Raw genomic sequence first — 25,314 nt, forward strand, 5'->3', positions numbered from 1 at the left:
CAGTGCTTGAAACTCCTGAAACTAGGTGGTAATGGTGCTGAGTTCAATGGCTATCACAGCATATGGTATGTGGCACCCACACCTGATGGCATCCAGCACCTTTTGGGCTCCATATCATTTGATGATGTGACCCAGTGATGAATCCCATCGGTGCTCTGGCACATGGATATGTATGGGCTTCCAGCATCAGGGCACGGCATTAACAGTGCTGACTACTGTTAACTGCCCACTCTTTCCCATGTCCCTGAAGACTGACTGCTCTGCCAAGCATGCTGACAGGCAGGATCGGAGGCTGCATCATCCAAGGCACCAGAGGTGATAATTAGCCTGGGTCCATGGATACTAATGTGGTTCCTGGGAGTGTGGGAAGGATGAACTGGCTGTCCTGGATCTGTCAATGCTCCACATTGGACTAAGTTACATGGAGCTCCTGCCTGACTAAAAACTCAGGCAAGCCTAACCCAACCACACAGGAACCTTGTAAACTATCGGTCCCTTGAAGCAAAAGACAGACAAAAAAAGGAATAAACTCATAAGTTGCTTGGCAGCATATTTTTATTAAAAATATTAAAATAAAACTCTGACCACTAGGCCAGTGCACCATGCAGCCAACAGAAGAAAGTGTTGAAAAAAATAAAAAAAGACTGAAATAAAGCAAACTACCAAAAGGGGGAGAGAAATGGATCTGCATGCGGTCTGTATCCTCTGCCTGGGGGCCTCACATGATGTCCATGGGTGTCGTCTGTGTGATCAGATGACCCCCAGTCTGTCGAGCACGTCTTGATAAGATGGAGAAGCTTTTCGGTTCTTCCATATCTGCTCCATCCACACCTGTGTCGGAACTCTCGACACCGAGAGGCCGCAGGGAGCCCCTGGATACACTCCTTCTTGCTATTCCTCTCTCCACTTCTTCAAAGGATCGCAGGGACGATGACAGATCCTCTATGATCTCACTGGTGTCCTGGACATTGGGATTCTCCAGCTCCTCAGCACCGGGAAAAGACTAGGCCAAACACAGTGGGAGATTCCGCAAGCATCGCCACCAGTCAGTGGCGCACGGCTCTAGTTCCAGCACTGTCCTAGCGGTTGCAGAAGGATCATTTTACAAAGGAAGTTTCCTTTTCCTCTCTGGCCTGGTTGGTACTCACGACAGATGCGAGTCTCCATGGTAAGGGGGCTCACTGTCTGGAGTTAATGGCCATGTAAGAGAATGCCAAAGAGTCACGCTGGAACATCAATCGCCTGGAGGCCCGGGTAGTACAGCTAACATGCTTGCAGTTCAGCCACAGGCTGTGGAATCAAGCGGTTCGTGTGATGTTGAACAACGTGACGATGGTGGCCTATATCAATCACCAGGGAGGAACCAAGAGCCAGCAAGTGTCGCAGGAAATAAACCAGCTGATGGAATGGGCGGAAGGTCATCTGCAGATCTCGGCCTCACATTGCAGGAAAAGACTACGTAAGAATGGACTTTCTCAGCAGGGAGAGTCTAGGTCCAGGAGAGTGGATGTTATCAGCCGAGGCATTTCAGCTGATTGTGGATCACTGGGGCCTTCCATTCCTAGACCTGCAGGTGATTTCTCGAAATGTGAAGGTTCCTCGCTTTTGCAGTCACAGGAGAGATCTGTGGTCCCTGGGATTAGATGCTCTCGTACAGGTCTGGCCAGAAGACAGATTGCTTTATGCCTTTCTTCCATGGTCCTTACTGGACAGGATAATTCACAAGAATGAAATCCACAGGGGGCTAGTACTTCTGGTGGCGCCGAACTGGCCCAGGTGTCCATGGTATGCAGATTTGTGATGACTCTTGGTGGAGGCCTCCCTTCGTCTTCCGGCACACATGGATCTGCTTCAGCAGGGACCGTTTCTTCACGAGGATCCAACTCTATTCTATCTTATATGGCCCTTGAGAAGGCTCGTCTGTTAAAGCATGGTTACTCCTCTGCAATGATTGCCCCTTTACTCTGTGCTCGCAAATTCTCTACTTCCTTGGCTTATGTGTGTGCTTGGAGAGTTTTTGAGGCCTGGTGTGAGGAGCGGGATGTTTTTCCTCATTCAGTTAAGATCCCTCTTCTGGATTTTTTTGCCGGATGGATTGAATAAAGGCTTGGCCCTTAATTCCTTGAAAGTGAAGGCTGCAGCTGTTGCCTGTTTCAGAGGCCTAGTGAATGGTGTTTCCTTGTCATCTTATCCTGATGTGGCCCATTTTTTGACAGGAGTGTGAAGCACCTTAGGCCTCCCTTGAGGTTACCATTGTGAAGTCTTAATTTGGTGCTGGACTTTTTGGCGAGCCCTCTGTTCCGATCACTGCATAGCCTTTCCTTACGGTTTTTTGAAGGCTCTTCCTGGTGGCTATATGTTCTGTGCATAAGATTTCTGAGCTGCAGGCATTGTCTTGTGTTCCTTCAGATGATTCAGGGGGCATTACAGCTGTGTACTGTTCCATCCTTCTTGCCCAAGGTAGTCTCGGACTTTCATTTGAATCAGTCCATCTCCTTGCCATCCTTGGATAAGGTCAGGAATGTGAAGGAGTTTCACCTTTTATGCTCCTTGGATGTTAAGCATCTTGCCGTGAGGTATCTGGAGGTCTCTGAGTCTTTTTGAAAGACTGATCGCCTGTTTGTTCTCCATGGTGAGAGTAAGCAGGGCGCTGGATGCTGGAAAGCAGTTGCCTACTAAGGTTAGGACTCATTCCACTAAGGCTCAGGCAATGTCATGTGTGGAGGTTAGTCTGTTGTCTCCTGTCGATATCTGCCAAGCTGTGAAGTCATCCTCCTTACACACTTTTTCCAGGTTTTATCGTCTGGATGTGCAGGCCCGGGAAGATGCAGCCCTTGCACATGTGGTGTTGACTGGACCGCAGGAAACATCCCACCCTGTTGGGGAGTAGCTTTGGAACATCCCACTGGTCCTGAGTCCATCTGTCTACACGTTAGGAAATGGAGAAATTACTTACCTGATAATTTTGTTTTCCTTAATGTAGACAGATGGACTCAGCTTCCTGCCCTTGTCTGCCGTATGATTGTCAATAGTCCTTCTGAGGGGCTCTGGATCCCAAGGGGTTACTGGTAATAGTTCATCCAGTCCCTAGCTTGGGGTACCTAGAATCTTATGTGAGTTCAGTGTTTATGGTTGGTTGAGTACAGTTCTGGTTACCTGTTTTTAATCATGTTTTTAATCAAAGTTTTTGCTAGTCTGTCCACAGTTGCTTTTGAAGAGAATACTGACAGGCTGGGGTCACTGCAGGGTTATATATATTTTATTTATTTATTTATTTAAGAGTTTTTATATACCGTCATTAAGTTATTCACCATCACAACTGTTTGTCAGCTTGCTCCATCTCCATCTGCTGGCAGGGGAGCATAAACCCACTGGTCCTGAGTCCATCTGTCTACACTAAGGAAAGCAAAATTATCAGGTAAGTAATTTCTCCATTCTTTTACCCAGGCCGACCTGGGTCTAGTGGAGTATGACATAGCTCACTGTGCAAGAGCTCTGACTGCGCCACTTCAGATCTATGAAGTGGGATTTTCGCCACTGTTTTCTGATGCACTACTGCTTTTGCAGCGGCTCCTGTTGCAAATCTGAATTCCTGTCCTATAGAATCCTTTCGAGGAAGGGAACCCAAATCCATTCCCTCCTACAGCCTATTACTGGTCAGGCTGCCTTGGAGGGTAGGGAAATCTGATTATATAAGGTTGGCCTATTGCCAGTCACAATGGTGATGCCTTTACATAAGAACATAAGAAATTGCCATGCTGGGTCAGACCAAGGGTCCATCAAGCCCAGCATCCTGTTTCCAACAGAGGCCAAACCAGGCTACAAGAACCTGGCAAGTACCCAAAGACCAAGAAAATCCCATGCTACTGATGCAATTAATAGCAGTGGCTATGCCCTAAGACAGCTTGATTAATAGCAGTTAATGGACTTCTCTTCCAAGAACTTATCCAAACCTTTTTTAAACCTAGCTACACTAACTGCCCTAACCACATCCTCTAGCAACAAATTCCAGAGCTTAACTGTGCATTGAGTGAAAAAGAAATTTCTCCAATTAGTTTTAAATATGCTACTTGCTAACTTCATGGAGTGCCCCCTAGACCTTCTGTTATCCGAAAGACAAAATAACAGATTCATATTTACCCATAATAGAGCTCTCATGAATTTATAGACCTCTGTCATATCCCCCCTCAGCTGTGTCTTCTCCAAGCTGAATAGCCCTAACCTCTTTAGCTTTTCCCCCTTTATCATTGTGGTCACCCTTCTCTGTACCTTCTTTAGTTCAACTATATCTTTTTTGAGATGTGGCAACTAAAATTGTACACAGTACTCAAGGTGCGATCTCCCCATGGAGCGATACAGAGGCATTGACATTTTCCATTTTATTCACCATTCCCTTCCTAATAATTCCTAACATTCTGTTTGCTGTTTTGACTGCTGCAGCACACTGAGCCAACAATATCAATGTATTATCCACTATGACACCTAGATCTTTTTCCTGGGTGGTAGCTCCTAATATGGAACCTAACATCATGTAACTACAGCATGGGTTATTTTTCCCTATATGTATCACCTTGCATTTATCCACATTAATGCCCAGTCTTGCAAGGTCCTCCTGCAGTTTATCACTATCCACTTGTGATTTAACTACTCTGATCCATTCAGTGCTATTGAATGGTGTCACCCATGTATCATGGCTAATTCATCCTGCTGTCTGTGGAGAATTGTTTACAGATAAACAAACTTGCTTTTTTTTTTTTGCTTTTTTTTTGGGGGGGGGGGGGAGGAGGTAGAAAGGATTTGTGGGGAGGAAGTTCTCTTATTTTGGCTATCTAAACACTTATTTTGGATAATAAGTCGTAAACCAGCAGAATTCTAGAGGCAATAAGATCCTTAAGCATTTCTTTTAATTTACATGAGAGAGGTCTGTGGCAAGGGTGGCCAACTCCATTCCTCAAGAGCCACAAACATGCCTGGTTTTCAGGATAACCATAATGTGAATATGCATGAATACAATAAAGGCAGTGTATATGGATCTCTCTTGCATATTCATTGTGGATATTTTGAAAAATAGATTAGTTTGTAGCTCTTGAGAATCTGAGTTGGACACCCCTGATCTAATGTAAACTGAAAATTTGCTTCCTATGTGGATAAGGATGCAGGAGCACAGAACATGTGACATTGGTATCCAAATCTGGTACTGCCACAATAGCATATCAAGAAGAGAGGAAATTTAGATTTCTCACAGGACAAGCAGGATGGTTGTCCTCACAAATGGGTGACATCGAGGATGGAGCCCACCACGGAAAACTTCTGTCAAAGTTTAAACAGAACTTTGACTGGCCCCTACTGGGCATGCCCAGTAAGGCACTGACCCTGCAGCCAGCAGGGGTCTCCCTTCAGTCTTCTTTTTTCCGCGCAGCAGTTGCCACGCGGTGAAAGGAGCTCTCTTACCACGTTCCTGACAGGAATTCGGTATTTTTCTTTCCGAAGAAAATTTGCCCCTCAGGGGTCTCCCTTCGACAAATTTTTGTCACCTCCGCGGAAACCGGTAAGTTTTTTGCCTTTTTTCTTCGACTACCGTCGAATTTGGCCCTCGAGGCCTGTTGGCAATTACTGAGCCCGCGACTAAATTTGGCCTTAAGCCATGGCGACGGGGTTCCGTCGATGCCCGGATTGTACCCGGACTATGTCAATCACAGACCCCCATAGGGTTTGTGTTTTGTGTTTGGGTAGTGAGCATGATGTCCTGACTTGCACCAAATGTGCCCTAATGACACCTAAGGGTCGCAAAGCCAGGATGGAGAAGATGGGGCTCCTCTTCCATGCACCCACCCCAACGCCATCGATAGCATCGACGTCATCGGAACCGGCACCGTCGAAGTTGCACCACCATCGTCAACTCTCCGGTGACCGTCCACCATCGATGACTTCTCGGCCGTCGACTCCTGTCCCCTCCCCGGATGGGCGAGGAGACCGGAAGGACAAGCATCGTCATCGACGGCACAAGTCTCGGCCTGTCGAGGATCCACAGTCATCGACCTCTGAACAAGCCGAGCCACCGACTAAGAGGCCTCGTTCAGACTTGGCACCGTCCACGTCTCGTTCGCAGGCATCGAGGAAACCCTCACCCTCTCGGGGTGTGGGAGCTGTGATCCCACCGGTTACGGTGGTCCCTCCGGCTCTGCCTCAGCCTCCCTCTCCCGTCGAGCCGGGTATTGTTACCCCTGGTCTCCGGGCAGAACTGGACCGGCTGGTCCAGGAGGCCATCGAGAAAGCGATGCAAAGATTCCAACCTCCATTGGCACCGTCTCCGGCACCGATTCCGCCACCGGCATCGACCCCGGCACCGACTCCGCCACCGAGGAAGGAACCGACCACCGAACCTTGGTGGAAAGCGTCTTGGCACCGCTACTACAACGTATGGAGGCACTTGTACATGCCCTCCCATCGATAAGTCCAGTAGCACCGACAGCGCCATCGTCTCCGACTGGATTTTCATCGGCGGGAGAAACACCGTTCCTGATTCCCCCTTCCGGGGTGGTCCCATCGGTGTCTTCTCGTATATCTCCACCGATTTATCCTTTGGCTCCATCGGTTTCCAAGATCGGCACCGACTCCATCGGCAGCAACCGAAACCCTCGATGCCGTTCCCAGTACCGATTGTACCACCGGTTCCTCCAAGGTTTCCTTCGATGCCTTCGGATCCTCAACCAGGTCCATCGGGGCTTCAACCCCCAAGTGATCCCTATGATATCTGGGGTGATGATACATCTTCTGACACAGATTTACCATCACCGCCTTCTCCTACAGAGAGTAGAAAAGATCTCCTCCAGAGGATCTCTCCTTTATTATTTTGTAAAGGAGATGTCCGAAATTGTACCTTTTCAGCTGCAATCTGAGACCGATGACAGACACCAGATGATGGAACTGCTTCAATTTTTGGACACATCCAAAAATCATCGCTTCCATCCCCATTCACCAGGTGTTTCTCGATCTCTTAAAGAAAAACTGGGAATCTCCTTCATCTGTATCACCAGTTAACAAGAAGGCTGACTCCACATACCTCGTCCAGTCAGCACCAGGCTTTCAAAAGCCTCAACTGGATCATCGCTCTGTTGTGGTGGAGTCCGCACAAAGGAAAGCCAAGCGTCTCAAGCCACACTCCTCCACTCCGCCGGTCAAGGACAATAAATTCCTTGACAGTGTGGGACGGAAAGTGTACCATGGAGCTATGCTGATTTCTCGCATAGCCTCATATCAACTCTACATGACGCAATATAACAGAGCCATCCTTAAACAGATGCAAGATTTTGCTGACACATTACCTGACCAATACCAGCCACAGCTTCAGGCCCTTCTTAACAAAGGGTTTGAAGCGGGGAAGCACGAGATCAGAACGGCTTATGACATCTTCGATGCCTCCACAAAGGTTTCAGCTACTGCCATCTCGGCCAGACGTTGGGCTTGGTTAAAGTCATCCAACCTTCGCCCAGAGGTCCAGGATCGTTTAGCGGATTTACCCTGCTTAGGGGGACAATTGTTTGGAGAACAAAATTCAGCAAATAGTAGCTGAATTGAAAGATCACACGAGACGATGAACGTTGAAACAACTTTCTTCTGTTCCGTCTGAGGTTTCCTCCAAACAACCACTTAAGAAGGACTCTAAGAAGTCGTTCTTTCGGCCACGCCGTTACTGCCCTCCATCGGCCAGGCTTCGTCCAGCTCGATCCTCTACTAGGCCTCAGCCGCGTCAGCCTAGGAAACAAAGGCCTACTGTAGCCCCTCCTCCTGGGCCCTGCGTGTTGGCCTTTGACTCCCCTGTAGGGAACACATGCCAAACCCCTCTTCCAGACATTCCTGTAGGAGGTCGACTGTACCATTTTCTACAACCTTGGTTGCAGATCACCTCAGATCAGTGGGTGCTAACAATTATCGCACAGGGTTACCACCTCAACTTCATAAACTCTTCCGGCAGACTCCCCGCCTCTTCAAGCGTGGAGTCTATCCACCCATTTGGCTCAATTACAACAGGAAGTGTCTCTTCTTCTGCAATCAAATGCTATAGAACCCGTTCCTCCCTCTCAACGAGGCAAGGGATTCTATTCCAGATACTTCCTAATACCAAAGAAATCAGGGGGACTACGTCCCATTTTGGACCTTCGAGCCCTCAACAAATACCCTTCAAAAAGAGAAGTTCAAAATGGTAACCCTAGGCGCGCTTGCTCCCTCTGCTACAAAGAGGGGATTGGCTGTGCTCTCTCGACCTCAAGGACGCTTATACCCACATTGCGATCTACACAATCCCATCGCAAATATCTGCGGATTCTCGTAAGGCCACGACCATTATCAATACCGTGTCCTACCTTTCGGTCTGGCTCTGCCCCACGAGTCTTTACCAAATGTCTCGTAGTGGTAGCAGCATTCTTAAGGAAGGAAGGTGTCCACGTCTACCCCTACCTAGACGATTGGCTAATCAGGGCCTCCACCCAACAGATAGCTCAATCCTCCCTAAAATTGACAATTCAAACACTCCTTTCCTTAGGGTTTCTTGTCAATTACGAGAAATCTTGCTTAGTCCCGTCTCAAACCTTATTCTTCATTGGAGCAGACTTGGACACCTTACAGGCAAAGGCTTACCTTCCTCTTCAGAGGGTCCACACCCTAATGTCCCTGGCTCGCCAGCTCCAGTCTCAGAACACTGCCACGGCTCGCCAGTTCCTCATTCTCCTAGGACACATGGCATCCTCGGTTCAAGTCACTCCCATGACCCGACTAGCCATGAGAGTAACACAATGGACTCTACGACACCAATGGATTCAAGCTTTTCAGCCTCTGTCCTCCATAGTCACAGTCACACAAGCGCTACGCCTATCCTTAACCTGGTGGACGACTCAGGTCAACCTCCTTCAGGGGCTTACCTTTTCTTCCACCGGATCCGCAAGTAATCCTAACCACCGACGCTTCTCACATCGGTTGGGGGAGCCCATGTGGACGACTTTCAAACCAAGGGTTATGGTCCAAAGAGGAAGCCGAACACCAGATCAATTTCCTGGAACTTCGAGCAATCCGCTATGCGCTCCGCACTTTCAAGATCATCTCTTTCATCAGATAATCTTAATCCAGACGGACAACCAAGTGGCCATGTGGTACATAAACAAGCAGGGAGGCACAGGCTCCTTCCTTCTGTGTCAGGAAGCTGCGCAGATCTGGGCGGAAGCCCTCTCCCACTCCATGTACCTCAGGGCCACTTACCTGCCGGGAGTAGACAATGTATTGGCAGACCAGCTGAGCCGTGTCTTCCACCCCACAAGTGGTCACTCGATCCTCTGGTAGCGACCTCTCTGTTTCACAAGTGGGGTTCTCCCCGCATAGACCTCTTTGCGTCCCCTCAGAACCACAAAGTGGACGATTACTGCTCTCTCATTCGGAGCCAGCACTCTCGGCCGAGGGATGCATTCTCCCTCAAGTGGACAACCGGTCTGCTCTATGCATTCCCTCCACTCCCTCTTGTGTCAAAGACTCTCGTGAAGCTACGCCAGGACGGAGGAACCATGATCCTGATAGCACCTTACTGGCCACGCCAAGTATGGTTTCCAATACTCCAGGATCTCTCCATCCGCAGGCACATTCCTCTGGGAAAGGACCCGCATCTGCTCACTCAAAACGACGGATGCCTCCTCCATCCCAACCTCCAAGCCTTGTCCCTGACGGCATGGATGTTGAAAGGTTAGTCCTTCAAACCATTTAACCTTTCAGATTCCGTTTCTCGGGTCCTGATAGCTTCACGAAGCCTTCCACAAGAAAGTCTTACTCATACAAATGGAAAAGGTACACATCATGGTGCACTTCTCAGTCCCTTGATCCCCTTTCCTGTCCAATCTCCAAATTCTTGGACTATTTATGGCATCTCTCTGAATCAGGTCTTAAAACCTCTTCTATCAGAATGCATGTCAGTGCGGTAGCCGCCTTCCATAAGGGTATTGGGGGTAATCCTATTTCAGTGCAACCCCTAGTAACACGCTTTCTTAAGGGCTTACTCCATCTAAAGCCACCCTTGCGTCCTCTGGCCCCATCCTGGGACCTTAACCTGGTTCTTGGTCGTCTAATGAAACCTCCTTTCGAACCTCTGCACTCCTGTGACTTGAAATATCTCACTTGGAAAGTGTTATTCCTTTTGGCTGTTACTTCAGCTCGCAGGGTTAGTGAATTGCAGGCCCTAGTTACCTATCCGCCTTACACTAAGCTCCTGCAGGACCGGGCGGTACTCCGCACTCACCCTAAATTTTTACCTAAGGTAGTTTCGGAGTTTCATATCAATCAATCTATCGTACTACCTATCTTTTTTCCCAGGCCCCACTCCAACTCTGGAGAGCAGACCCTGCATACCCTAGACTGTAAACGGGCTCTAGCTTTTTACCTAGACCGTACAGTTTCTCACAGGAAGAGCACTCAATTATTCGTCTCTTTCCCATCCTAACAAGTTAGGAACAACCTGTGGGTAAGCAGGCTCTTTCCTCCCGGTTGGCGGACTGCATTTCTTTTTGCTATGAGCAAGCTGGCATTCCTTTTCAAGACCGTGTTAAAGCACACTCTGTGAGGGCCATGGCGACGTCAGTGGCACACCTTCGATCGGTGCCGCTTCCTGACATCTGCAAAGCTGCAACCTGGAGTTCTCTCCATACTTTTGCAGCCCATTATTGTTTTGGACAAGGCTGGAAGACAGGACTCCATCTTCGGCCAGTCTGTCTTGCGTAACCTTTTCCAACCTGATGTACCAACACCCTTCCACCTCCCGGTAGGGTGCGGATGCCCTTTCCCCAAATTTCTCCTCAGTTGTTGTGCCTGCTGCACACCGTTGGGTACATTTGGTGCAGGTCGGGACATCCTCAGCTCGGTACTCACCCATTTGTGAGGACAACCATCCTGCTTGTCCTGTGAGAAAGCAAATGTTGCTTACCTGATGTAACAGGTGTTCTCACAGGACAGCAGGATGTTAGTCCTCACGAAACCCGCCCGGCCTCCCCGCGGTGTTGGGTTCGTTTTATTTTACTTTCTAGGCACTGCCTGTAGCTTTGAAAATCAGACTGAAGGGAGACCCCTGCTGGCTGCAGGGTCAGTGCCTTACTGGGCATGCCCAGTAGGGGCCAGTCAAAGTTCTGTTTAAACTTTGACAGAAGTTTTCCGTGGTGGGCTCCATCCTCGATGTCACCCATTCGTGAGGACTAATATCCTGCTGTCCTGTGAGAACACCTGTTACATCAGGTAAGCAACATTTGCTATTTCTTGAAGAAAGAAAAAGTACAAGGAACTTACTGTAGTTACTGAGAATGTTAGGAATCTGGGAAAATGTGCATTGAAAAAGTTTGAAGCTTAAGACATGACCATAAGCTTTTCTGTCTACAGAAAAATACTTTTATCTAAATTTGATAAGACATGTTCTCCTCTTGTTACTCACAGATGTAGTCATTATCATTGTACATATATCCATATGTGTAGGCCTTATATTCTGTATACCTCATATTCTGTATACTTGCTTCCCTATCTGTGATTTACCTGATCTACTCGAAACTCCAGATGTGAGGGGGGTGAGGTTGTGAGGGCAGATATGGAAATGCAAATAAATTGTTTTATGATATCCTACCCTTATTGTCTTGTTGAGTTGTTGGATTTGTTTGGCATACATCACAATAACATTTTAAATTACAAAATGTTTTTCTGAACAGTCGGAAAAAATGTTATATTCCTGCTTTTTACATTAAGATCTTTTCTTTCTTCATCAGATATTGATGAGGATTTCAAAAAGGAACTGCAAAACCTGGTTCCATTACTGCTTGCTCCAGGAAGGTTGGTGGAAAAAGAGATAGGTGGATCCAAAGTGACTTGCAGAGATCTAGTAGAGTACTTTAAGGTAAGCTATATTTGCACTGCTATGCTGAATGTAAATATTTAGGCCTAGAAATGATGCAGTTTCTGCATTTTCTTGGGCGATGTGAGCCAGGCAACAACTAATTTCCTACGCTAAGGGTCTGCAACCTGAAGCTCCTACTATATACATTTGGCTCTTTAACAAAGAGCCATTGGCTGGCTAGCAACTGCACTTTGAGGGGTATGTGTTGCTGGGCAAGTCTGCTGCAAATCAAAGCCCTGTGGTGGCCTGTTGAACTTTGGATAAACTTTCTGGTTTTATCTATATCATTTCTTAATCACCTAAGAATGTACTAAGCAATGTACATAATGAAACAAGCATAATAATAAATAACATAAAACCAAAATAACATAACATAAAACCAAAATAACATACATAAATGCTTATAAGTATAACACAGAATTTGACATAACTTAAAACTATTAGCCTGATAAAAATAGAGTAAAATAAAAGTAACTAAAATGCATACAGCTCTGTAATAACAATAAAAATTACTGGCTTAATGGACTAAAAATAAATAAATAACCTCTGATACAACCTAACCAGCTTGGCTAGTCCCTGGAAAATGATTACCTCAAGAAAAAGCCTGATACTGCATATTCTGCAAGATTACCTACAGTTCAGCAAACACATGTTTCACATAGGCAATCATTTGAGGTAAAGAGTTAGCCTGCCTGGGTGTATTTAAAAAAAAAAAAAAAGTTTCTTCAACTGAAAAAAACAGCTGATTAAAGCAGTAAGAATATTTCCTCTTCAGCCAGACCAGTCCAGATGCATGGGTTTATGGTCCCTTACCTGCAAATGGAGACAGAGGCTTGCTGATGTCACCCCTTATAGGGTCCCATGCTGACCTTAGCCTGCCAGTATCTCCATCACATGGTAGGTACACATCCTGGGCTGAGAGCTGGAACTTGGCCTAGGCTGAGTGAAGAGAAACTGAGAAAAAGATTGGCTGCTTTTGGGACCACAGTCCTTGGGGCTGATCCACCCTCTTGAGCAAAGTCTAGGATCGGGAGCTTTCAGAGACATTGAGGTATACCTGGATTGGGGGTACTCTTGGCTGAGCCTTCTGCTTTTAACTTTTATTACTTATTTTATCGTGCCCCCCCCCCCCCCCCATCCATTTTCATTCCTTCCTGGGCTATTTATTCTCTCTCCCCACTGCTTCTCTCCATCCTCTGAGGAACGTTGATGATTTTTTTTTTTTTGTAAATAAATGAGGGGGGAGACTTCTAAGCAAGTAGCACATTTAAGACTAATCGGAGAAAATTCTTTTTTCACTCAATTAAGCTCTGGAATTTGCTGCCAGAGGATGTGGTTAGTGCAGTTAGTGTAGCTGAGTTTAAAAAAGGTTTGGATAAGTTCTTGGAGGAGAAGTCCATTAACTGCTATTAATCAAGTTTACTTACGGAATAGCCACTGCTATTAATTGCATCAGTAGCATGGGATGATCTTGGTGTTTGGGTACTTGCCAGGTTCTTGTGGCCTGGTATGGCCTCTTTTGGAAACAGGATGCTGGGCTTGATGGACCCTTGGTCTGACCCAGCATGGCAATTTCTTTTTTTTTTTGTATATAATCTATTTTTATTTGGTTTGCAGATCACAATAAGAAAAGCAGCAACATGCAATAAACAGTGAACAGTAGGCTGCCAGCACATCAGAAGAGAAGACATAGCATAATGTATAACAGGCAGTAGCAAGATAACCAACAAAAACAGCCCCTGAAAGAGCACACTATACTTGTAAAGCAAACTGCAAACACACAATTACAAAATGAATATGATAGCAAGTAGATCGTATGAACCTCCCAACCCCCCCCCCCCCCCCCACACACTGGTTGGTAATATGTCAAGTGAACATGTAAGTGATACTGGAAAAACACGGACAAAAATCCCTTCAGGGTGATGATCATGCCTTTGTTAGGACACCAAATCCTACGTGGATGTGGAAGCATCTAGCCAGGTTTGATATGGACCCCAGACAGCCTGAAAAGAGGGGAGACGGTTCTGATGAACGGCAGTAAGTCTGCCCAATTGGTATAATGAAAATAGACGATGTTGTACTGCAGCAAGCGTTGGAATCTGGACCTGTTTCCAATGCAGAGCCAGCTCCGTTCGTGCCGCAATAAAAGATTGCAAAAGCAATTTCTGGTGTGTGGGCGTATGTTCTGTCATAGGCACACCCAAGAGAACATGCCAGGGTCGCACCACACATGGGACATGAAGTAACTTAGATAGCCACTGAATCACCTCTTGCCAATAACCCTGAATTCGGGGGCAAGACCACCAAAGATGTAGGTATGTACCCTGGGCCCCACATGATCGCCAACAGCAATCTGGGATATGGGGGTAGAACCTATGGAGTACAACGGGAGTATAATGCCACCTATAAAGCAATTTATATGAATTCTCCTGCAACCCCGCTGAAATGGAACATTTGCCAACTATAGAATAAATGGTGTCCCAGTCGTGGTCATCTAGGGAGCCCGGGAAATCTAAATCCCAAAGTACTTTATATCTGAGTCACCAACGATTGATTGTTAAACAGAGCATAAATTTTGGATATGATCCCCTTCATAGCCGAGGCGTGTTGACATAAGGTTTCAAATAAAGTGTTTGTGGTCCGTAAGGTACCACGCCTCATTCCGGCGTGGATGAAGGAGGTTATCCGGGCATATAATAGAAAATCCAAATTGCCACCGGGGTGCAGGTCATTAATTTGCGTTCTAGAGAGCACCGCACCCTGCTGCATCACATTACCCATACATAGGATCCCAGACAGTCGCCAAGCTTTAAGACCCAAAGGACTTTCATTGCATGGTACGACAGTATTTGTAAATAAATGGGTCAGTAAAGAGTACTGTTCAGGGCCCACTAAAACCTTTTGCCACCGATGCCATATATGCAACGTGGTTCGCAGGGCGAAAGGATAATAGCCAAACTCACCCCACGTGGCCCTGGGCTGCCAAGGGAGTGCCTGAAGAGGAAAAGTCCCCACCAGCCCTTGTTCAAACCGCACCCACTGGGGGATGTCCCGGGAGCCATGAAGAGCCACCAGGGCCCTGAGCTGAGCAGCATAATAGTACCACAATAAATTAGGCAAATGTAGACCTCCCTGTTCTTAGGCATATAGAGAATAGACCTCGCCACCCTAGGGGGACGTCTCCTCCAAATAAATCCACACAGTAATTGCTGCCATTGTTTAAGCAAAAGAGCAGGGAGACTAATGGGAATAGTAGTGAAGAAATATAGGAATCGTGGCAAAACGTTCATTTTGATAATAGCCAGACGACCCAACCACGAAAATACCTGGTGATCCCAACGTCGCAAATTCTCCTTAATATTAGTCACCAAAGGGCAATAGTTAAGTTTAAACAGTTGGCTAACTTGAGAACCAATTTTAACCCCTAAATATTTCAGATAAGAGGGAGCCCATAAAAAGGGAAATCTGGGCTTAAGAGCTTGTGCGACAGCATCCGGAAGAGTCAGGTTAAGAATTTCTGACTTGTCATAATTGATTCGCATACCGGAAACGGCTGAGAAGCTGCGCAATTCAGCCATTACCCCTTGTAAAGATGCCTCAGGATTAGATAACGTCAACATGACGTCATCTGCGAAAAGAGAAATTTTGGAGTGAACCCTGCCACCCCAAATCCCTTGAATAGTCCCGGCTTTCCTAACCCTGGTAGCAAAAGGTTCCAGGAACAGAGCAAAAAGCAGGGGAGAGAGGGGACATCCCTGCCGCGTTCCTCTCTGTATGTTAAAGAGGGGACCATAACCGCCATTACCCTTTACCCAAGCCATGGGATGGTCATACAGTGTCCGTATCCACCTCGTAAAAGCAGACCCAAAACCCATTTTGCCCAAAACTTGAAACAAGAATTCCCAGTGGACAAGGTCGAACGCTTTTTCTGCGTCGAGAGCTAAGAGTACAGCTGGGATTCCCTGTTGGTGGACCAAATCAACTATGTTAACAATTCGTCGCACATTGTCGGCTGCTAATCGCCCTGGAACAAAACCCACCTGATCATTATGAATCAGGTCGGGCAGAACCCCATTAAGTCGGGCGGCCAATACCCTGGCCAAGATTTTCAAATCAATGTTGATTAATGAAATAGGGCGATAGGAGTTACATTTAACGGGATCCCTCCCTGGTTTAGCCAGAACAGAGATCCCAGCTGTGTTGGATTCACTCGTCAGGGTCCGTCCCACAAGGAGGGAATTAAAAGCTTCAGTGAGTGGTCCAGCTAATTGGGAGGCAAATTTGCGATAATAAGCTCCCGTGAAGCCATCCAAGCCGGGTGCCTTACCAGGCTTAAGCTGCTTAATGGCCGCCTGCACTTCATCCACTTCTATGGGTTTATCTAAGAAAAATTGCCATCGCTCACTAAGTACAGGTAACTGAACCGAGCTTAAATACTGCTCTATGTCCACCTCCCTGGTGTGTGAATCGCGAGTGTACAGGGTGGCATAAAAATCAGTAAAAGCCTGTCGGATGTCCTCCGACACAGTGAGCACAGCACCTTGGGTATTCTGAATCTTGGAGATGAGCGTTCTAGCTTGGGCCGCCTTTAGCTGTCTGGCCAAATACTTCCCGGCCTTATTCCCACCTTCAAAGAACTGTTGCTTAAGAAGCATTAATTGGTGGCTAACAGCCGTGTCCTCCAAAGCTCGCAATTTGTCTTTAAGGAGTAATATTTTCTGATAAGTAGCTCCAGATTGGGTACGACTATGAGCCTGAGTTAGTGTAGTCAGCTCCGTTAGCCAAGCGCACCGCTGGCCCTCCCTTTCTCGATTACAGAATGCAGCCCTTGCTATACACTCCCCCCGTATCACCGCCTTGGAGCACTCCCAGACGACCATGGGGGACATACCGTCAGTCTGATTAGTGAGAAAGTAGTCTTTCAATGTTTTAACCAGCTAATCTATGAAGGGTGCGTCTTTAAGCAGACAGTCATTAAGACGCCATGGGCGATACCCCTTATTCAAGTCTCTAAAATGACACAGGAGCCAAATAGGAGCGTGGTCAGACCAGGTAATATTATCAATATCAGTTCGGGTAACTGAATTTAATAAGGACCGAGACATAAAAAAGCAATCTATTCTAGTATATGTGCCATGGACATGTGAGTAAAAAGTGTAGGCCCTAGATTTCGGGTATCTAGCCCTCCAAACGTCCGCCAAACTCCAGTCCTCCAAAATTGCATTCCACATATTTCTAGTTTGAGGGTCCGCAACTTTCCCAGAGCTGGAGTCGAGCAATGGGACCTGCACAAAATTAAAGTCCCCCCCAAGAATAAGTTCCCCCTCCACATGCTGTGTCAACAGACCCCGTAACTCCCGAATAAAATGGGTCTTATTAGTAGTAGGGAAATACACATTAACCAAAGTGAAGACCTGTTTGCCTACATGTATCCGAACCAGCACATAGCGGCCGAGGGGATCAGAAAGATGGAACAACTCCTCATGAGCATACGTGGAGGCAAAGAGTATCCCCACGCCGGCATACTTAGAAGTTTTAGTGCTGGCAGCCCAGTGTGCCGTGGGGTACTGCGCGAAGTGCAATAGCCGTTGATGGTGTTTCCTAACGTGCCTTTCTTGTAAAAAGACAATGCCCGCCCCCTGCCTGGATAACTCCTGCTGTAATAGGGTGCGCTTGCGCGGTGTATTGATCCCCTTCACATTAAGAGATAATATCTTGGTCGCCATGACTAATTATCATAGTCCCACACCTCAGCTCCCCGCACCAGTAACCAAGTAGCATCACCGCATGTAGCCATACCGTGGCTTCCATCCTCGGCCCCAGGCCATCACCCACCTCGTCCAACAAAATAACAATACCCGCCCCTCCAGTATCCCACAACTACCAGTGTAACCCCGTATGAATTCTATAGCATCCCACTCCCACATGGAGGGATACTCTACCTTCTGGAGGCCTGTTGTAGTGCGCGCGATTGACGACCCCCGCTCCCTACAACCTCCCCTCCCCCCCCGCCAGTGCGAACCATGAACAGTATGAAAAAACACATTAGAGAACCTATATGTAACCAAACTCATCTTTAGAAGAACGGCTCACGTTCCAGAATCGTGAAAATAACTGGGCCCCTGTAACCGCCCCCAAGTCTAACCCAACCTGAGAGCACAGCTAGAAGAGTAAGAGCCACTCTGCCTCTATTGTAAAGAATCAGTTCTTCCTGCTAGAGGCAAATGTGAGATAAAAGTCATCCCTTGTCCGAGGCAGCTGTATTGCGTACTCCAGGCTGCCTCCTCAGACGCTTTCCTCCTTTCTCCGCCCGATGCCATCTGGGAACCTCGTCTCTCCTAGGCAATGGCTTCTGTACAAGTGGCAGCTGAAAGCGAACCGGCAGCTGAGGCTTTGGAGAACACTCCTGGCGCCTCTTTCCATGGAGGTAATCTTATACCCCACACCCTGGACCTGAAAGGAGAGCCCAAAGGGGTAGGTCCATCGATAGCGAATGTTCTGCTCGCGCAGCTGCGCCGTGACGTCCCGCAGCTCGAATCTTTTCTTCAGGGTGACTGGCAACAGATCTTGATAAATGGATAATTGATGGTTTTGCCATTTAAGTTCTTTAAGATTCCGGGCAATATTGTAGAGCTTATCCTTGAGAGGGAAGCTGGAAAAGCACAGCACAATATCCCTGGGTCTCTGATCAGACCTGGGTCCCAGCGCTCTGTGTGCCCTCTCAAACTGTATATTAATGCCACTTGTGGATTCCTGCGCCTCCCCCTCCAGCGCTTGCTGGAGAATGAAGGAGCAAATTTTTGCCGCCGTCTCCGCTGCCTCAGCGTACTCTGGGAGTTCTGGCACACCCCGTATACGCAAATTGTTGCGCCGGCTGCGATTTTCAAGATCCTCTACTTTATTTTGCAGAGTGAGCAACTCGGAGGAGCAAAGGGCTTGCTGTGATATTAGAGAATTTATAGAGTCCCCTTGTCCATCCAGCCTGTTCTCTGCGTCATCTACCCTGTTTCCTAAGGCAGCCAGATCTTCTTTCAGGTCGGCCATGGTCGCCATTAAAGCATCTCGATGCTGTATTAAGTCGGCCCGGATCTCTAAAAACCAGCTTCTGGCCTCTGAACGGGTAAGTATCTCAGATGAATCAAGAGGGGTACTCGCCGGGCCTGTGTCTGCAAGCTGCTCCGTCTCCCCACCCGGATCGCGCGATTCACAGCTCGCGGTCCCGCCGCCATCTTGCCCTGCATCGCCCGACAACTTCTCATACGAGAACTGCTTCAGATCCGTAGTTTTACGTTTGTGGGCCATCACGCCTGGAAGCCTGGGTTGTCACACTCACTTTTAGTAAGAAAATCCTCCGGGTTTTGGAGCCGCAATCGGCGAAATAAGAGGTCTCTTGGCGGGAGGGGAGCCCGGAGCAGAGCCGTCACCACGTCCACTCTCATGCGCGGCAAACAGCGCCCCCCAGCATGGCAATTTCTTATGTTCTTAAGCAATTTATGTAATAAAATTTATAGACTGCTTTCCTGATTTAAAATTGCTCAGAGTGGTGTACAATAGCAAAATATAGTCAAACAATAAAACCACAAAAAACAGAAATAACATTCAGAATCATTGCCATACATGGAATCTTCCTCTAGATTCTGGTCGCCTCTGCAGGAATGCCATACCAGATGGCTATATTCTCAGAGGACAAGCAGGATAGTAGTCCTCACAAATGGGTAACATCAGATGGAGCCCCAATGCGGAAAACTCATGTCAGTTTCTAGAACTTTCACTCTGCACACTGAGCATGCCCAGCATGCTGTATACCATGCATCCACTTGGAGTCCTTCTCCAGTCTCTTTTTCCATGGAGCTGTAAGCATTGCAATGTGAGTTAGCTCAGTGGCTGTTTTTTTTGACCTTGTAGAAAACTTCATTTTTCTAACATTTTTGTGGGTTTTTTCTTGTTACATTGCCAGGTCCCTCTCAGTGCCTTCCTGTAGTGTCTCCTAGTCAGGGTTTTTGGCAATTTAGGTAAGTTTCCTTTTGCGACCGATTTCCATGTGGCAGTGGTGCATCAGTGCCCATCTGCCATCGACAACCTGCCGCTGTCGTCTTCCGTTAGTGCCCTTTTGTTTCGTCCATCATGGCCAGGTCTGGTTTTCTGCTATGCCTTCAGTGCCTCTGAGGACCCATGTCTATTACAGATCCACAGGTGAAAAGTGTCCTTTGCCTAGGGGCATCACATGACATTCGGGGTTGCTGCTTATGTGCCCAGATAACCCCGAAGGGACATTGACTTCAACTCGAAGCAACTCTTCGGGTCGAAGAAGTCCAAGCTGTCAGCTTCAGCGGCATAGGCACTGAAAGACCAAGGAGCCGCACCAGTGGACACTGAGCCATAGACATCGGTGGGACCTTCTGGTCCATCAATGTTGCCGGCAGATAAAGGTGCCAGAGACCGACCATTGTCAGTCTCGTCCAGGCAGAGGACGTCTGATTCCTCATCAGCCTCTGCACTGGGGAAGGACCAGGCCGAGCATTGAGGGAAGCCAAAGAAGCATCAGCACTGATCCCCCATAGATGCATGGTCCAGATGCCAGTCACCGATCCACCTCGAGGGTCTGAGGAAGATCTGGCTACCCCTCCTTCCTCCCAGTCAGTCTTGGCATCAGCACTGTTCGAGGAGGATCTAGAAGCATTAAGGCCAGTTAGCAATGGACCGGGTGCTGCAGGGTTTGGTCCTGTGGACTGACAGCAAAGCACCGGACCCAATGCCACCCATCCTCATACCTCTTCTGGAGAAGTGCATTATCGACCCAATTGGCATCTGTTTCTGGGACAGTGAGGCCTCCCCTACCAATATGGTGGTCATTGCTGGCTCTTCGAGGAGGAAACTCCACAGAGGCTGGCAGAGATGCCGAGGCCTGCCACCCTCCGTCCAGTTCTACTGGTACCTGCAACTCTGAATGTAGGCTGATCACCTAGAGATCCATCCCCTGCCACCATCTGTGAGGATGAGGAACCCTGTGACTACTGGGAGATAACATTTCGGAATCCTTCTCTGTGGGTCTTCCTTCAGACACTTTTTTTCTCCAGAGGAGTGAAGGAAGTCTACGCTTGAGGACTTGACCTTTGCAGGGTTTGTGAGGATGATGGTGGAAGTCATCAATTTTCTGTTATTGATGGAGGAGGATGACAAGCAAAAAATGCTTGAGATCCTCTAGTTCTTGGAGCCTCCTAAAGAGATCGTTGTGGTCCCAAACATGAGATTCTTAAGAAGTTGAGGCTAAGAATATGGGAACACTCCCTCACAGTGCCTCCCATCAATAAGAAGGCATATGAGGTTTACCTCGTCCACAAGGCTGCCAGATTCGATAAGCGTCAGCTGCCCCACCAGTTGGTGGTCGAATCCGCTCTCAAGAGGGCCAAGCACGCATGGACTCATTCCTTGGCGCCCCTGGGAAAGGACCATAGAGCAATGGATGCTCTTGGGAGGAAAGTATTTCAAGGCACCATGCTTATTACCCACATTGCTGCCTACCAGCTCTACATGAGCCCAGTACTCATGGGACATCTGGAAGGAGGTGTAGGAGGTGACTGAGCAGCTTTCTCAACAGCAGCAGGATACCCTCATGTTGCTGGTGCAAAAGGGCCTGCAGTGTAGAAAACACGAGATCCGTGTGACCTACAATGTTTTCGAGATGGCATCAAGAGTCTTGAAGTGGGAATCAGCGCCCACAGAATGGCATAGCTGTGGAGCTCAGATCTCAGAGCAGAGGTTCAAGAATGACTTGCCATGTACTGGAGAGAATCTCTTTGGAGATAGGGTGAGGGATATTGTGGCCCAACTTCGGGACCACCACAAGACCCTCCAACAACTCTCTGCCAGTACTCCAAACCCACCATCCTCATCTAGGAAGCTGGTGAGACCTGGGCCAAGGAAGTCTTTCTTTTGTCAAAGGAAATACTGTCTTCCGCTTTCTCACTTCCGTCAACACCATCAGGGCTCCCGCTGCCGGCCCAGTCAGCAGAAAGCCCCCAAGCCCCAGCCGTCTTCTTAGTCACTCCCAGGGCGGTGTTTTGATTGGGTCGTAGGGAGCATAAGCCAATCGTCAATACCCGGGGGACAATGGACCTTCTGGACGGGGGAAGGCTGCAGCTCTTTACAAACTGATGGGCTCAGTATAACCTCTGCCCAATGGATTCTGTCCATCGTCCGTCAGGGGGTACCAATTGAACTTCTTGAGTATCCTGCCAAATGCCCTCCGTGCATTTTGGGGGCAGGTAACACATTAGGAGATACTACTGGGAGAGCTCTCCTCCCTCATAACAGCCCAGAGTGGTCGGGCCCATACCACCAGGGGCAAACAGGGTGGGGGATTCTACTCCAGGTACTTCCTATTCCAAAGAGAACAGAACGACTGTGTCCCCATCCTAGACCTAAAGCTCTTGAACAAGTTTCTAAAAAGAGAAAGTTTAAGATGGTTCCCTGGGTACTTTGATCCCTCTCTTGCAAAAGGGGACTGGCTATTCGCCCTCGACCTAAAGGATGCATACACCCAAACAGAGCTGGTGCTAGCTTTTTTGCTGCCCTGTGCAAAAGATTACTGTGCTGGCAACTCCCTGCCAGTTTCATATTCAGTGTCTGTCCCGGGCCCATCAAATATAAAGCCCTGCTCCATCCTGCAATCTATATTTTTAAAAACTGACATGCTTCCCCCACCCCCTCCACCCCAGAACCCATGGATACGGAAGGGTATTAGGTACCCTAGACAAACCTTACAGCCTTGCAGACATGCCACCCCCCCCCCCCCCGGCATCCTTTACAGACCACACTATTAAAATTATGCATTTATAATAAATTTTGCATGAAAAAGAACATTCAAAAGTACAGTCTGCTGAGGCAAAAATAATTCTTAGAACATGCATATTATATTTACATGCACTCCTGTGGGTGCAGCCAGGAAAACTGCAAAAAAAGACACTTGGAACTCCTATGGAATTACTTTTTATAATGAGTATTGGGTGTGAGCTTGGCCCTCAGAAAGCCATGAACGAACAGAAGTACCATTAAATATAGTAAACCTCCCATACCAAAACAACCCCAACAACCTTATCTACCAAAAGGCAACACTGCACACATTTCACCATGCCCTAAAACGCCAATAAAACTCTTATTAGGAAACCAGGCTGCTATAGATCTTTCACAGAAATTACATGCCAACAAATACTTCACCTGATCATATATGCAAGAACATAGACAGACCCTCACCAAATACAGAATAAAGAGATCAGAAGTATTAAACAGAAACATGCTGAGAAAAACTGAACTGGATCCCACAACAAGCCAGCCTCTACATGCAGAACAATGGAAATACAACATTACCATTGTTCATAAAACATTAAATAATAAAATCAAGAACTATAAAACATCAATCATAATAGTAAAATTATATTCATAAAAAGAATAAATATTTCAAACAGTTAATGATAGAACATACAAAATTTCCCAGACATCTGATAAATAAAAAATGCATTTCTAGCGTGTAGCCAGATGGACTCAGAACGAATGGATATAGTATGCTCGTGCTAGCAGTTGGAGACGGATCTGACGTCAGCACGGGTATATATACCCCCACAGGAAGCGTAGCAACTCAGTAATTTCCGTCTCCAAAGCAGTTTGGAGAGCCTGCATGCTCGCTGAGCGTGTTTTCCAATACTACTTTCTATTTTCTACTTTCTATATTCTACTTACTAAATTTTCTCCAGGAACATCGAGCCCCGCACTCCTGCGGTGATACCCTAAGGTCCCTCCCCCAGTTGAGTTTCTCGGGGTGATTTCCGTGATGCCTCGGTCCGGTGGCCGAATCGCGGCAGGAATCTAGCCCCCGAGCGTGAAGGGCTCAGGTCGGGCTGAGAGGCGCCTCGGTCCCGGCGTGGACTTAGCCCCGAGCGAGACGAGTTCGGCGGCTCAGAGGCAGCGGGTGAAATTCCTCAAGCGCAGCGGTGAAGGTACTTGCCCTCTCCCCCCGCAGCCGGAGACCGCCCGGGTTACAGCCGGGAAGCGCCGAGGATCAGGTAAGGCGTACATCTCTTACTTTTTGGTCTCCGAGGGATGAGGATCGGCGGCGTGGCCTGTAGGCGGCACGCCGTGGAGGGCGCCATTTTGTTGGCCTTGTTCAGGTATTGAGCGCCCATGATAGGCGCCTGTCTATGACTAAGCGCATATTGTATATTGCTAATGAGCGCATATTGGATATCATTGAGCGTATATTGCTGACCGCATATTAATGAGCGCCTGTTGTATTAAGCATATATTGCTACCGCATATTGTTAAGCGCCTGTTGTATTAAGCGCATATTGCTGCCGCATATTATTGAGCGCCTGTTGTATTAAGCGCATATTGCTGCCGCATATTATTGAGTGCATATTGTATCAAGCCGCGATGGAACAGAACACCTCAGCGTCTTCAGCGGCGGCGCCTCCTGATTCCGGCATTAAAGCCCTCGGCCTCTGCTCAGCATGCCAGCTTAGAGCCACGCATAGCGAGGAGCCAGACTCCCTTTGTGCCCAATGTGAGGAGGCAGTGGGAGCCTCGGGCCAGGACCAGTCTCAACCGAGGTTTGCTGACAGTTCCCCAGGGCCACCCCCGGATCTAGTGGGCAGTCTCGAACAAACCTGGAATCCCGGGGGACCTGGTACCCCGACGACTAGAGACCGCTTCCATTTCCTGGGTGGGATCTCTTTAAGGGGATCCATGCCTTTGTACAGATGAAATCAGCTTCCCGTCCAGGCCCTGCTGCTGCGGCCGCTGCTGTTGTTACTCCATCTAATCCTGCCCCTGGACCTTCGCGCCCTTATCATGGGCACCCGCCTCCGAGCAGTCCGGTTCAGGCGGACCCTGATGTCTCGGAGGATGAGTCCAAACCCCCGGAGGAGGGGGAACGTCCCTCAGGGATTGAGCCATATCGAACCATGAGGCGGTTCTTCCCTAAGGAGGATCTCTCTGACCTGGTATCTCAGTGCCTGGCGGAGTTTGCTATTACAGGTCCCAGCACTACGGTGCCCTCTGCGCAGAACCCCCTGCTGGAAGGTCTTCATCCTACAGCCCGCCATTTTCCTTTCTTGCAAGCAGCACAGCAACTGATAGATTTGGAATGGGCTGCACCAGCGGCCTCATTCAAAGGGGGTCGGGCTCTGACGGGCATGTACCCCCTGGAACCAGCAATCAAGGAGATGTTGGCGTGCCCTCAGGTGGACGCCTTGGTTAGCGCTGTGGTCAAGCGCACTACCATTCCAGTTGAAGGGGGGGCGGCCCTCCAGGAGCCTCATGACCGGCAACTGGACGCCATTCTGAAACAGACCTTTGAGGTGGCAGCTCTATCTTTGCAGATCGCAACCTGCTGCACAGTGGTGACGCGTTCC

The 25,314-nt window shown here is 48.1% G+C and overlaps 1 protein-coding gene across 1 annotated transcript in view; it reads left to right on the top strand.

Annotated features, from left to right (window-relative positions):
- Positions 1–25,314, top strand: part of ATL2 (atlastin GTPase 2) — a 476,945-nt gene that overhangs the window by 372,447 nt on the left and 79,184 nt on the right. Inside the window, 1 exon segment of the mRNA XM_029594487.1 lies at positions 11,781–11,908. Coding sequence (XP_029450347.1) covers positions 11,781–11,908 — 128 coding nt within the window.

The sequence above is a fragment of the Rhinatrema bivittatum genome, chromosome 3, assembly GCF_901001135.1.
Source record: "Rhinatrema bivittatum chromosome 3, aRhiBiv1.1, whole genome shotgun sequence".
NCBI lineage: Eukaryota > Metazoa > Chordata > Amphibia > Gymnophiona > Rhinatrematidae > Rhinatrema > Rhinatrema bivittatum.